Source organism: Pezoporus wallicus, unplaced genomic scaffold, assembly GCF_028554395.1.
Source record: "Pezoporus wallicus isolate ANWC-B61680 ecotype Strahan unplaced genomic scaffold, APGP_CSIRO_Pwel_v1 contig_5352, whole genome shotgun sequence".
In the NCBI taxonomy this organism is placed as follows: domain Eukaryota; kingdom Metazoa; phylum Chordata; class Aves; order Psittaciformes; family Psittacidae; genus Pezoporus; species Pezoporus wallicus.
In genome coordinates this window covers 125,260-139,775 of record NW_026639660.1, presented here as the reverse complement: position 1 = coordinate 139,775, position 14,516 = coordinate 125,260, and the positions used below count along the sequence as shown (strand labels likewise).

The 14,516-nt window shown below is 42.1% G+C and overlaps 2 protein-coding genes across 6 annotated transcripts in view; one reads left to right on the top strand and one right to left on the bottom strand.

The window, feature by feature from the left end:
• Positions 1-16: 16 nt before the first annotated feature.
• On the top strand, positions 17-6,475 carry NDUFAF7 (NADH:ubiquinone oxidoreductase complex assembly factor 7). Its single transcript, XM_057415330.1, is given in 12 exon segments — positions 17-79; positions 124-180; positions 182-305; positions 382-545; positions 640-720; positions 1,396-1,506; positions 2,784-2,994; positions 3,471-3,529; positions 4,220-4,333; positions 5,146-5,289; positions 5,636-5,809; positions 6,185-6,475. Coding segments are annotated over 12 exon segments (1,515 nt in total). The 3' UTR covers positions 6,398-6,475.
• A 2,998-nt stretch (positions 6,476-9,473) lies between these two features.
• PRKD3 (protein kinase D3) overlaps positions 9,474-14,516 on the bottom strand; it is a 37,982-nt gene continuing 32,939 nt past the window's right edge. For 4 of the 5 annotated variants that reach the window (XM_057415311.1, XM_057415309.1, XM_057415310.1 and 1 more), the window contains 5 exons: positions 13,893-14,054; positions 13,367-13,465; positions 12,375-12,642; positions 11,431-11,516; positions 9,475-10,614 (listed from right to left, as the gene is read on the bottom strand). In XM_057415311.1, the coding sequence (XP_057271294.1) occupies positions 10,441-10,614; positions 11,431-11,516; positions 12,375-12,642; positions 13,367-13,465; positions 13,893-14,054 (789 nt within the window). In that variant the 3' untranslated portion in view covers positions 9,475-10,440. Of the gene's footprint in view, positions 10,615-11,430; positions 11,517-12,374; positions 12,643-13,366; positions 13,466-13,892; positions 14,055-14,516 lie in introns of all 5 variants that reach the window. The other variant, XM_057415312.1, reaches the window with a different exon arrangement.

Sequence of the window (14,516 nt, the reverse complement as noted above, 5' to 3'; positions counted from 1 at the left end):
GTCCTGTAAGGGGTGTATGTGGCGCTGGAGCAGCTCTCCAGAGGAGGGGAACGAGACCAAGCTGGCGGAGAGGGGGGATGTCTCAAACAAACTGAGCCGGATCTTGTCTTTCACTCGCCCCAGCTGCGCTTAGCCGGCGGCTCGTTCTCACACAGGCGGAGGGATGTAGCGGCCCTAGCTAAGCGGCCAGGACCCGGGGAGGAGCAAGGAGCAGCAAGCGGCTGCAGGTGGCGGTGCCATGGTTTTGCTGCCCGCCCGCCGTGCTCTTTTCGCCGCCGGCCGCCGTTGGCTCCCCCCTCACTGTGGTAACCGCCGCCTTCCCCCCTTCTTCTCCCCGGAGCCGCGAGCGCCCCGCTGAGTTCTCCTCTGCTCTCCCCACAGCTCCGGCGGCAGCGCGGCCCTCCTCGGGCTCGGGGGGCGAGCCGGAGAGTGAGGGGCCCGGCCGGGACACTGCGCTGCTGCGGCACCTGCTGCTGAAGCTGCGGGCCACCGGGCCCGTGACGGTGGCCGAGTACATGCGGGAGGCGCTCACCAACCCCGGACAGGTGCGGGCGGGGACGGAACGGGGGCTCCGCGCCTCCTCCAGGGGTGCCGTGCCTCTCACCGCACCCCCGGCCCCTCTCTGTCTGCTCCCCGCAGGGCTATTACACACGCCGCGGCGGCATCGGAGAGAGCGGGGACTTCATCACCTCACCTGAAATAACTCAGGTGTTTGGAGAGGTAACGCGCAGTGCCTAACTCATGGAGTAACTTGCTTTCACTCCTGAGCTGCGCGGGGCCAGCTGTGGTTTCCAGGCCTGCGTTTGGGTGTGTTACTGATGTCAAAATACTTGAATAGCAGTTAGGAGCTTCCAGTTATTATCCAGGAGAAAAACGGGGTTTGGAGGAGCAAGGGTAGTTTCTGTAAGATCGGGGAGTCCTTTCATGTGTTACAGTCAGGGATGCCATCTGTGCTTGGTAGCACTTGTCTTCATATTAAAGAGAGTTACAGTAGTTTCCCAATGTGAAAACTCGGGAATTATTTTCAGGTTTTGGTGTGATTTGTGTGTCACTTCTAGCAGTGAAGACTGGCTAAACACCGTTCTTCCCTTTGGTGAAATACATGTTCATGAAAAGCAGTTGTTCAGGGGCAGCTGGGCAGTGACCTGCATTCGAGCCTGGAATAAAAATTCTTGCTATAGCCAAGAGAGTTTACTGATGGAGAGTTGCTTCTCCTGGTCTGACAGCAGCCACTTATTCATATTTAAAGAGACCCAGGGGGGGGAAGTATAATCATAATGATTTTTCTAAACTTTAAAATGTGTTGAGAGAAGGCTGCCATAGTATCTTAGCTATTGCACTTGCCACCAAGTCTTGGAGTGATTACTGTAACTCTTTGTGCCTTTTCTCTCTCAGTTGATAGGAATATGGTTTATCAGTGAATGGATAGCCACAGGCAAGCCAAAAGCATTCCAGCTGGTGGAGCTGGGCCCGGGGAGGGGCACTCTTACTGATGATATGTTACGGGTAGGTGAAAACTGTTATTAGTATTCTTTATTCCTGGTTTTATTCCACAGCTACTCTGAAATCTGAAGGAATGATGTTTTGCTGTCAGGGTTTAACTTTTCCTGATAACCAAATCATTTCACTCAGGAGATTTGCAGTTTAGACTCTAATTGAAATACATGCGTATTTCTGAGACCAGTTGTCTCAGTTGAAAGCAGAACGCAGGTCAGCATGTACACACTGCACAGACACACGTATAAGCTTTCAGAAGGGGAGGGCAGGAATATGCCATTACAAAATATTTCTGTATAGGAAAGCATTGTCCAAACTGGAAACCCTTTAGGAGGGTGCTGCTGTGTGTAACTGGGAAGGAGGCCTCAGTGCAAGTAATAGGAGAAAGCGTGAGGACAATCATACAGAAGTTGAGTTGTGCCAGTTTCTTTGGGGATTTCAGGGGCACATTCCTTCTGAGTTAGAATCAGAATCATAGAATAGTTAGGGTTGGAAAGGACCTTAAGGTCATCTGGTTCCAACCCCCCTGCCATGGGCAGGGACACCTCACACTAAACCATCTCACCCAAGGCTCTGTCCAACCTGGCCTTGAACATCGCCAGGGATGGAGCATTCACAACTTCCCTGGGCAACCCATTCCAGTGCCTCACCACCCTTTATGGTAAAGAACCTCCTTGTATCAAATCTAAGCTTCCCTGTTTAAGTTTTTACCCATTACCCCTTGTCCTATCACTACAGTCCCTAGTGAAGAATGAAAAGTTAACCCTTTGTGTTCAGTCATGCTTGTATGGCTGTCAGTTAAAATACTACTGATTTTAAAACAGGTTGCTGGTGGGATTTAGAACCTCGGAAGTACTTTTATTCTATTACATATGTTAATGAAAAAACTTTAATAAGCAAAATGAAATGTAAGATATTGAACACTTTTTGTTAATTGTCCTTGGGAAAACAGAACCATTCTTCTCCTAATGCTAAACCCTCTGCAGGTTTTACCAAACTGCAGGCTATTACTAAGTTGCTAAATTAGCATTTCGTGGTGTTGTCCTTACAGCTGTGTAATGCATGCTGTATTTTGCCAAATTTGCATAGTAGCTTTTATCAAAATTGATGAAGAAATTCCCACTTTCTTCTGGAAAAGCAAAATCCAGTCTCTTTCACTGAAATTCCTTTGTCAAATGAAAGCCAAATAAATTTTTTATTTTACATGGAAATAGTGAGATTAAAAGTTAAATCTTTAACATATGCAGCATGTGACTGTGCCTAATAGAATTCATCTGCCTTTATAGGTCTTCAAACAGCTTGCCTCTTTACTTAGTAAATGTGATGTCTCTATTCATCTGGTAGAAGTGAGTCCCAAACTCAGTGAGATCCAAGCACTGCGGCTGACAGGAGGGAAGGTGCAGTCAAACCCTGAGGACAGTTCTGCCTACATGAAAGGCGTTAGCAAGACTGGAATTCCCATTTCCTGGTACAGAGACATTCAGGATGTGCCGACAGGTAAGGAACTTGAATGTCTCGCCACAGGGATGACATCCTTCCTCCATTTGCAGCTTTTGATAATGAGGATATCTCTTCTAACCTTCACAATGGATAGAAAAGTAGTTAATACACATATTTCTTCATGTATGAATCTGAGGCAGGATATTAACCCATTTTCATAACAATTCTGACTACCTGCATTTTGGGATAGTTACCCAATTGCATGTATTCTGACTTTTTCTTTTCATGGGAAACCATTTACTGGCTTTATCCTCCTTTTGTGAGACACTGATCTAACATTCATGGCCTGGAAGCTAAAGCCAGCTGTAGAAATGCTGTCTTTGATGTACCTAAGCAGGAAGTAATGATAGATATTTCACAACCACATTAACTAGCTTAATTCATTAGAAGTTATAAAAGCATTTACATTTTCAACTGGAAGCTGCTATGGAACCATTAGTAATTTAACACATTCTCTTTTTACCTTCCCACAGGTTACAGCTTTTACCTTGCACATGAGTTTTTTGATGCCCTGCCAATACATAAGTTTCAGGTATAGCAAGATGTTTGTTGTAATTGGGACCATCTACTTAAATGCCTTCTTTCTTTGAGGAAGAGTAGAATTAGGGTGCCAAACTAGACTTGTGTTGTCTCTGATGTTAAAATGTTCTTCCTGACTGAATTTGGACAAAAAAGGCTTAATTCAGTTGCTAATTATAAAATTAATAACTGTTCTTGAATGGAAATCTTGCAGAAAGCCTTTTCTGCTGAGAGAAGTCTCCAGCTTTTTAATTCCCATGTTATTTTATCTGCGACTACTAAGAAAGCCTGAAGGGCTTCCATTTGAATGGTAATGACAGTGGCAAAATAGAAGCTAGTTAGGATTCAGAAGTGTCTTTCAACTTCAGTCTAATTCATTAAAACCACTGGTAGAATAATGTATTTTGATAAGTTAAATATTGTATTGTCAATAGAAAAGCATCATTTTTTAACAGCACCATTCATTCTTTTGAGTAAAATTAAACCTGTATTTGTTGACTCTGCAGCTGAGTCTTCTCTTTGGAAGAAAAAGCTTCTTCCAAAGCAGTTACTGGAATTAAATAGGAGTAAATAATTGTTGTTAATAGTGTATTATGTTCTTAAAATGTTTATGAAAATGCTTGACGTGTTAATGCAATCAAAGAAACAAGCTGCTGTTGTAGCCACTGAAGTATAAAACAAGTGCTTTGGGCTCATCAAACAGAGAACAGAGAAGGGCTGGTGTGAGGTGTTGGTTGATATAGATCCAGAAGTTCCTGACCAGCTGCGGTTTGTCCTGTCACCATCCCGTACCCCTGCAACGGAAATCTTTCTCCAGGTGAGGCTGTGCCTACCAGAGCTCATCCTTACATCTTCACTGACTCTCTCAAGTACATTCACTGCTGCTCAATTCCTCTGACAGCAGGAGGAAGGCTCTCAGGCTGCAGACGAGTAAATACACCTCACCATTTCCATTTTGAGAAACTTCCACCAGCATCTGACTTTGTGTGCTTGAAAATGTAGCACAGAAACAAACACGTACATCAAGCTTTGCAACATCAGAGCTTAAACAGACAAAACATTCCAGAGAACAAACAGAGGCACCAAGGGGCAGGGGCATTGTATGTGTCACATCAGTGGCAGCAGCCTTGCCTGAGCCAGGCTCTCAGCACAATGCTGGGTACTTCTGTGCTACACTGGCCTTTAATGGAAAGGGTCTAAGATTACTTATTTCCTGAAGTTCACTGGATTCTTAAAGTTACGAAATGAAGTAGCTGAGACTAAAACGAGCTACAAAGTCTCACACAGAAAAAGGCCTTTTTGAAGGGTGCACACAGCCAAAGAGCTGTTTTCTTTCTTTCAGTACCACAGTAATGCAATTTCACCTGATGCAGGTATTCTTACTTGTTAGAAAAATTTGTATTTCAGTCAACTATAGGTTACAGAAGAGATGACTGAAATCCAGCACTCAGAAACCACTACTTGAAAATGACTGTTAGCAAAAGCTCAAGCTCTAGGTAGCATAGAACACAGCCCTGCGCCTCTGTGCCCCAGTGAAGCACTGACAGTTCCATGACATCAGGTGTGAAGAACTCTTGCCCTGTGCTTGTTTGCTAACACAGGTGTTTTGATCTTTGAACTCTGCACTAGCCTGAGGAAACAAGAGATCATGTGGAAGTGTGTCCTGAGGCTGGTGTCATCATTCAAAGGCTTGCCTCTCGGATAGAGGAGGATGGCGGGGCTGCACTGGTTGCTGACTATGGTCATGATGGAACCAAAACTGACACTTTCCGGGTAAGTCCTTTACCCTGAAATAATAAATAAAATGTTACAGAGTATTTTGGCTTGTCGTTTGGAGCATTAGGCTCTTGTAGCAGAAGTATCTTGGGTGAACATAATAGCAAAAATTGCCTTATGCTGTAATGATAAATCTGAGTAACAAAGTCCTTAATTAATCAGTACGCATAAGGGTTTGTCAGACAGAAAGGATTATCTGAACCCTCCCTACACTTACTGAGATCTTCCAGGTATAATTTGCTATTCTTACTCCTCACAGGCACACCTTAGTGTTGGCTAGCCCTGGCTGTGGGAGCAAGGGCTACAGCCGAGTGTGATCTTTTAACTTCCTTACATTTGTCAGGGTTTCCGGGATCACAAGCTTCACGATGTGCTGACAGCCCCGGGGACTGCAGACCTGACAGCAGATGTTGATTTCAGCTATCTTCGAAAGATGGCTCAGGGAAGAGCAGCCACCTTGGGCCCTATAAAACAGCGGGAGTTTTTGAAAAACATGGGCATTGATGTCCGGCTGCAGGTACGATTGTGTTACAGGTGCATAAACACTCCTAATCCACATGCAACAGCCTTAGCCAGCAAGAGAGCTGTTATAAAACCTGAATTCAAAGGGAAGTTGTTTAAAACAACATGTATGGGCGAGATCAAGGGTTGCTTCTCCTAGACGTAGGTTACTCTGGGTCCCTCAAAGTAAACTTACCATATTGTGTTTAGGAGTATTTAATGCAAGACTTCACTACATAACAGCAATGTATGAATTCCATCAGGGATCTCACCACTTCTACTGGACAGTACTGCTAAGTTTGTTTAAGTGAAAGGGATGCAGCGAGGGACCACAAGTATGAGGGAATTTATAGGAAAGCAGGAAGGGCTTTAACTGACTTTCTTTTTTCAGGTGCTGTTGCAGAATTCACATGACACAGCGACTCACAAGCAGTTACTTCACAGCTATGATATGCTGATGAACCCCAAAAAGATGGGGGACTGTTTTAACTTTTTTGCCCTGCTGCCTCATCAGAGACTTGTACATCCTGACAAGAAACATAAACAAGAATCAAAGTCTCCCTTACCACCTGTGGCTGGATTTAGTGAACTCTTAATGAAGTAATTTCACCTACTACAGTAGTAGCTTGCAAGAGCAACTTACTGAATAAATTACACAAATAAAAAGGAATAGAGTCCTGCATTTTATGGTTTCATGTACTAAATGTGTCCTGGGTTCATCAGTAGCAGTCATTTTTCTCCTTCTTAGTAGCTGGTGCAGCGCTGTGTTTTGACTTTCAGCCTGGGAACAGAGCTGATAGCGATGTTTTTAGTTACTGCTCAAATATTTAGGCTGACCAAGGACTTTGTGAGTCTCATGCTCTGCCAGGGAGGAGGGGAAGCCAGGAGGAAGCAGAGACAGGACACCTGACCCAAGCTAGCCAAAGAGGTATTCCATACCACAGCACGTCATGGCCAGGATGTAACTGAGAGTTACCGGGAAGGACTAGGACTGTGGGGTTGGAGGAAGCATCTGTCGGTGCTTGATCGGGCTGGGGGGTGAGTTATTGGTTGGCTGGTGGTGAGGTGTTGTATTCTCTTCCCTTGTTATTTCCTTTATCATTATTATCATTGGTGGTAGCAGTAGTGGTTTGTGTTATACCTTAGTTACTAAACTGTTCTTATCTCAACCTGTGGGAGTTGCATTCTTTTTGACTCTCCTCTCTGTCCCTCTGGGAGTAGGGGGAGGGAAAGAAGTAGGGGAGTGAGTGAATGAGCTGCCTGACTGGGTTTAAACCAAGACAAAATGTTTTGCAATAACATGATTGGTGTATAACTACATGTGCAGTAAGGGAAGAGCCAAGTATTTTACCCTTGAGCTGAAAGCATATGAAACATCACATTACTTCCCCAGACTCTTTTCTCACCCCACTCTATGCTTCAGGGCCATGTTTTGGCAGGGAGCGCTACTTCAGAGTAAAGGTAGTGCTTGTGTTTTAAGATACTTTTGAATGGAGACAGGAACCATGCAAAAAGTTACTACAGTTTAAAGCACCAGCTAACAGAATTCCCACAGCAGGGCATATCTAGTGATAAACCCAGAAACAAGGAAGTATAAAGAACTATATACTCCCAAGAACATGTTATATTTTACATAATTCATGTAAATAAAGAGAACAAGTCTGATAGGGAAATAAATTTTATTTTCAAGCTTATCAGAGGATATTTACAAACAATCGGATGTATAAAAATATAAAAGTACTTGACAGTGTCCTTTTGAGGCTATAAATTTTACATGAGCTTTTTTCTAGCATCATCATAGCACTATTTCTTATGAACGCAACTTAATTCACCTAGGGGTAGGGATATTAAACACTGTAACCTACTGCTGTCAAAGGCTGCAGTAAAGGTATTAAAAAAGGGAATAGAAAACCTATGCTGAAAAAAGTTTACTCAATGTATGTCTGATTTTGGTTTGGTTCCTTGACTATTAGCTGCTTGCAGCTTCTACTGTCTGGCCCCATAAGTCTATGTACACATTCAGCTAATGTCCTCCAACTGCCAACAGCATTACTTATTTTAATACAACTTGAAGAATAAATAGCTCATATAATATTCTAGAGCACAGCAGACTTCATGGGGAGAGACATCAGCCAGGCCTTCTACTTCATTGTTGTCCCCTCCTTCCTCTTTTCCTGTTGTGCTTTTTGGAGTGACTGAACTGGCTTTACTTCCTCCCTTAAAACACCACCAAAAAAACCCAAAACAAATCAAACCCAAAACCACAGGAAAACCTGAAGTGACAGCTCAAGCATAAACGCTGAAGTTTACACCAGACTGAAGCTGCATTATTACAGTTAGGATGGAAAACAGCAAGTTTTACTGAAATTTGGGCACTTCCACAGTGGAAGTTGGAAAAAAGCCCTGCTTCCCTTGCCAAGGCAGGGTAAATGCCAAACTGCTGATTTCATGGGTGACTGCTCTGGCTCCATAGGTGAAAAACAGTGCCTTGCTGCAGTACTGGTCCTGAACACCTGCCTTAACAGGATGGCACGGTTCCACTCAAGAGTTCCTCTGCCCTCACTGCCCTAAGAGCACAGAATGAGGAAGGTGACCCCCAGTGTAGGAGTGGCAGTGACAGGACAGCCATCGGGCAGGTCCCCTGCACAAGCCTGAGAGAAACATGTACTAAGAGAGAGGACTGGTGGCTAGAAGGGCTGGTGGGCACTGCCATGCACTAGCATCTTGTGCTAGGTTTGGTATGCCCTAACAGGGAAGCCAGAGTGCTGCCTTTACCAGCCTGGATACCTGCAAAATGTAGTGGCAGCCAGATTAAAGGCAATAGGAAAAGAAAAGGCAGGTTAAACATCCAAACCTACCTGTGGTTATATATTCCTGCAGCTGCTGCTGATGTTTTTATCACCAGGTCACTGTCACTGCAAGGAGCTGCCAGCCCCGAAATAACCTTGCCAAACTTTATGTATATCTAACATAGAAAAAGTCTGTTCACCTGCATCCTTACCTGAACAACAACAGTAAAACACACATACAAAAAGTCTTTACAGGAGAGAGAGCCTCTCGCTGACTTTGCAGTTCAAGCCTCTATTAGTTCTTTAAAAAGTATTTAAAATCAAGCTGCAGTTGAGCAGCTTGGCAGATCAGGGATAGGTACAGCCGTTCAGCACCTTCCATCATCACAATGCTGTTATCCCACACAGAAAGGAAGACTTCACTTTTTCCATTTCCCAAAATTAGACAAAAAACAAAACCAAAACCAACTTTCTTCTCTTTGCATTTAGCATTCAGGGCCTCAAACATCTTTGAAATACCAGGAACTCTTGACTGCTACACTGTCCTCTGAGGGCATCATTTCAAAGAACACTGCTGCTTACTCTCTATTGTGCCACAAGTCCATAAATGGTTGGAAATCCATCAGCTGAAGCATCTGCATAGAAACTGCATTAGGAGCTGGTCTGGGACTCTACATTCAGCTCAAACAACACAGTAAAGAGGACAAGGAGGGACTGCAGGTTAAGGTCAGAAGGCAAAGCCCATTCTCCTACAGTCCAGCTGCCCTGGCAGATGCAACAGGTGACCTGATACCCAGTGTTGCTCCCAGATTTTTGAGCAGTTAAGACACAAGCTCACAGGCTACAAAGTGCTCCTCATGTAAGTCCCGAGAATCTTAAAAATACTAGAAAAGTATTAGAAAAACTTAAAAAATCTAATTACTCAGAACAACAGAAGGAAATTGCATATGCTCTTCCCTGTTTTTCCACATCCTTCTGCTAGAAGCTGGTTTTCCACAGTGAAAAGGTACGCTACATCAAGTCTTGGGTGCTCTCTGTGCATTACTTGGGTAATGCCTTTGGTGTGTAACAACAGCATGTGCACCAGCCTTGTGCAGCAACATACTGTTGTGGTTTACTGCTCTGTTTTAACAGACAACAGAAAGGACTAGCATAGCTTTGATTGTCATCTCTTTGGATTGTCAGCCAGCATTTCAAGAGGAATGTGAGAAGTTAGGGGGTGTTCTCTTTGAGGGTAGCTGGAAAAAGTTCAGTTAGGGCAAAGACACACATATTTAACTGTTACCAGCAGCAAGTTATTCCTTCATCTGTGAAGCTGTATTTGACCTAAACCACCATGTTTTGCTATTAGCCAAGGTATTCTGCACTGATTTCTTTTTACAGTCTCTTTTCACCATGCAGAGTTTAAGAAATGGGAGATGTATCCAAGTAACAGAAAACAGTCCTCTACGGCCTAGTAAATAGGGATTAGAAAACCATTACAAAATTCTTACTGTGTAGGCTATGAAAAAAACCCAAAACAACAAAACCAACAAACCGAAACCAGTCCAAACCTTGAAACCACACATACCATTCAATGTGGGCACATTACACCTCAGTAATGGCTTTGTAGTCACACAACTTGGTAAAATGCTACCCAGTTGGGCCTGTGCCACTGTCCAGCAACTACTCATAGTTTAAGCAGAGATGGAGAGAAGCTTGTCAGATGACAGTCTATTCTCAAGTCAATGCAGGATCCTCTGGGGCTTTGCACACTGAACAGCATACAGCATTCAGAAAGCACAACAGTTGTGCCAAAACTTATCTTCAGTTTCTGTCGGAGTATCTTTCCTTGCTGCAATTTAGCATAATGAATAGATCAAGGGTCTTCTTCCATATCATCTGGGTTGGGAGCCATAATAAAATGCTGGGGGTACTCAAGGTTGTGTTCATAAGCATGTTCTTTCCAGCGTGCATCATCACTCTCGTGGGTAATGTAACGCTCTCCAATGCGTGTTTCAAATTCTCTGAGGTCAAGCCAGGTCTGATAATCCTAAGGAGTAAATGAGATTTAAGGAAGCAGTGTTAAGAAACAGCAGTACTACACTCCCACAGATAAATTCTGCAGTTTGCCTCTACTTTTAGTATAATGTTAAAAAACCCAAAACCAAACACCTCTCCCCAAAATACCCCAACACTGTCCACAAAGAATGGTTCAAAATTAAATAGGCTGGTATCTAAGGTTGTAATACTGTAAATCCTCAAAACTTTTTGTAACAAGACAGCTATGTCAGCTTCATTATAAAATTACTTGTATACATACCCATATAAGAAATTATACTCATTCCAATATTGTTTGAACTCAAAAGTAATTGAATTTTCCCCATAACACCTTTTAGGTTATTTGGGTGCATGGATACATCATACAGTATTGTGAAACCATTGCCAAAGGCACCCACCTCAAAGTGGTGGATAAATTCGTGGCACACACCAGCCTGTGTGCCTCTTTCAGCACTGAACTAACAATGTTTGTCTCTAACACTCATTGCAGCGCGGCTTCGTGCACACATCACTGCCCACATTCAGGAGATGCCAGAAGAGTAAAACTCTATCTTGGTGTCAAACAAAAAGTAAGGGGCATAGTGACAGTAAGATAAAGTTTCCCTTGAGGAAAGAAGCCATTAACAGATGGATAGAACATCGGAGCACATAAAATGTAAAGCTAACCCCAGAAATACGTAACCTGCTGTGAGTGCTTCTTAACAGACTTTGATAGCAGATTTAATAAGCCTCTGAAGGATTTAATTAAAAAAAAAAATTAAATCATTATTCACCCATTATAAACATAGAAAAAGGCAGATGGGTTTACCTGTAGCCACGGATGACTAAGGGATTTGTCAACACTGAAACGCTTTCTCATCTTCACTTGAAGCAAATTGTTTATTAAATCAATGGCTGACAAAGAACAGGGTAAAAATGACATTGTTTAAATATTCACCATCTCCATCATCATTCACATGCTGCAGTGAAAGTCAATTTTTTTACAACTGTTTGTACAGAATGCTTTCAATCAAGCTCTTGAATTTTGTATTTAGCTTTGCTTATGTTAAATGAGGCTACCAAAGCTAGGGGTGAGCTGCCCCCTAGCTTTAATGGAAACACTAAAAGATTTACTGTGTTCCTTGTTAAATCTTCTCCCCTCCTGATTTTAGCAGTTTTCAGAAATGCCTAAATAACTTGAGCATAATCCTGTGTTCCAAAATCATGCAGCCACTTCCACTATTGTATACTTCTGTTCTCCTTCCACATCTACACGTGTTACTTACATATACACAGCTGGCACTGGACAGCATCAGAGACCAACCCTGTAAGCTTCTAGATTGTTCAGACCTGACATTTAGATCCAGGTTTTGTTTCACTTGCTAATATACAAAACTAAAATTCCAGAATCAACTTAGAACTGTTTCTGTAATATGAGTTTAGATTAAGCACGTTTTGAGATCAGCATTCAGCAAGTACTCACACACGATTTAACTTTTCATTGGGAATTTGGGGAAGTTTCAGGTTATTTACCCTACTCCTCATGCATGCAATTTATTTTTCTTGCTAAATCTATTAGCCCCTCCTGTATTTGACTGTATTTTTCACAGATATATCCCAGCTCGTATTTATCCATTTTGGCATAGTCTACTAAACTCAAGCTATCGATAATTCTCACACTCCTATCTATCTGAATTAACCTCAAACTTTAAGCATTTCAATGCACTAATCTACATATAAAGGCATTCTAAAAGCAAACATTAATTTCCTTACCTTCACTAGAAATTTCCTTCCAAGGATTTGGTGGGTACATAAAGGCTGCATTTTGAATCTGGTCATTGATATCCTCATCTTCATTGAATGGGAATGTACCACTAAGGCTCACATAGACAATAACTCCTACTGACCACATGTCTAAAGAGCGGTTGTAACCTTTACTCCTGAGCACTTCAGGGGCAAGATAAGCAGGTGTCCCCACCACAGAGCGTCTGAAAGATTTTTCACCAATGATGCGTGCAAAGCCAAAATCACACAGCTTCACCTGCAAAAGAAATACATTTTGAACTGAGAAATCTCTGCTTGATCTCCAAAGCATGCAGCTGCCCAAGACCAGAGTGGTACTTGATACGCTTGCTATCCTCATTAAACATGGCATCAACTAAATCAGAGATAAACATCATGTAAGCCAGTCAGTTAAGGTTTTAGGTTGCTGGTTTTGCAGACTGCAGACCTAAACTGGCCTTGCACAGACTCAGGTCTGAGGCAGTTTGTCTATTACATGGCCATCAGTGTGCAAATAAGGTCAAAACACTTGATTCCCAACTCAGCACATTTTCAGAGGCAAATCTGCACCCTCACAGGGCACAGAACCAAAACTTTAAGAGCACATGAATCCCAGCCAGATCACATTCCTCTTCATCGGATTCCTGAAGCTAGTAGCTTCAGCTACACAGAAATCAAACAATGAGGTTTAGCTAGAACTCAGACCCAGATTCTGGGTGGAAAGAAACTGAAACAGACCACTGAGCATAAAGCTAGGCTAAGAGTTGGAAGGAAAAAAAAGACAACTATAGTACATCTAATTCAAGTAATTCTACACTAAATCAGTTGATCAATCCCACGAGAGGTAACTTTTTAAACTGCAAATTCTGTATTTCTTAAAAAAACCTAAACAAACAAAAAAAAACCAAAAAACAAAACAACAACAAAAAAAAAATCCCACAACAGTGAAAAGTGATGAAAAGTATTTTTTAATCTTCACTCACTTGAGGGAATGGCTCTGCTGATGCTAGTAGTACATTTTCTGGTTTTAAATCACAGTGCACAATGTTCTTGAAGTGTAAATTCCTCAAAGCAACAAGTATCTGCAAGAAGAAAGAACATTTTCAGAACTATTTAAGCAGATCACAAGTGTCAAAAGCCACAAACACTAACCAATACAGTCATTTTTATCAACATAGTCTTCGAGAATTAACCCATGTAATATACTACGCAAGCCTAACAGGAGTTGGTACTGATGGGGTTTATTTTGCTTTCCCAACCCCGTCTTTCTGAATGCTTACTGTTTTAACATGCATCTTTGGATGCTCCTAATGTTATGTGTTGGGAAAGAAGAGCAAATAAATTTAACATAATTAACAGCCAAATTCTTTCCATGTTTACTCCACTTTCCGTAGATGTGCAGCCCTCTATGCTCTTTTAAATAAGAGTGCAGAAACCCCCTTCTCCAAACTCCATTCTCACATAATTAGAAAAGACACATGTACTGAAGTAGAGAGACTGGCTACCAACCTGAGTGACCATGAACTTAGTTATTCTTTCTGGAAGTCGACTTTTCTCACTGGAAAGAATCATCTCTAGCATATCCCCATGCAGCTTTTCCATCACAACAAAGACCCGTTCTGGCGTTTCAAACATACATTCCAGGTTCACAATCCCAGGGTGGTGCAAATTCTAAAATACAGTATAGGTATATCACTAAAACAAAATGGTATGAAATATGCCGGATTACACAGACATGCTGTACCACAAATCAAAAAGCAGCCAAGCGGAGAGTTAGCAACAAACAAACCAAAAAACCCAAACCAACAAAATGTCTGAGGCAAGAAAGTAGCTTGAAACCAACATCAACCCCTGAAACATGCTAGTTAAGATTAATCTGATCCAAAATTATAAATTTACGGTTGATATACTTAGCAGCTTGAATACAAAAGCTTTTTAAACTTTTTAAACTGCAAATTCTGTATTTCTTAAAATATATACTTGAATATATACTGATATATATTGATATATATCAGTTGATATACTTAGCAGCTTGAATACAAAACATACAAAAATAACACTCAGATTGAGGAGCCAGTAGTGGAAGACAGCAAAAAAAGTAACACAGAATTTCCTGTTACCTGAGTACACACC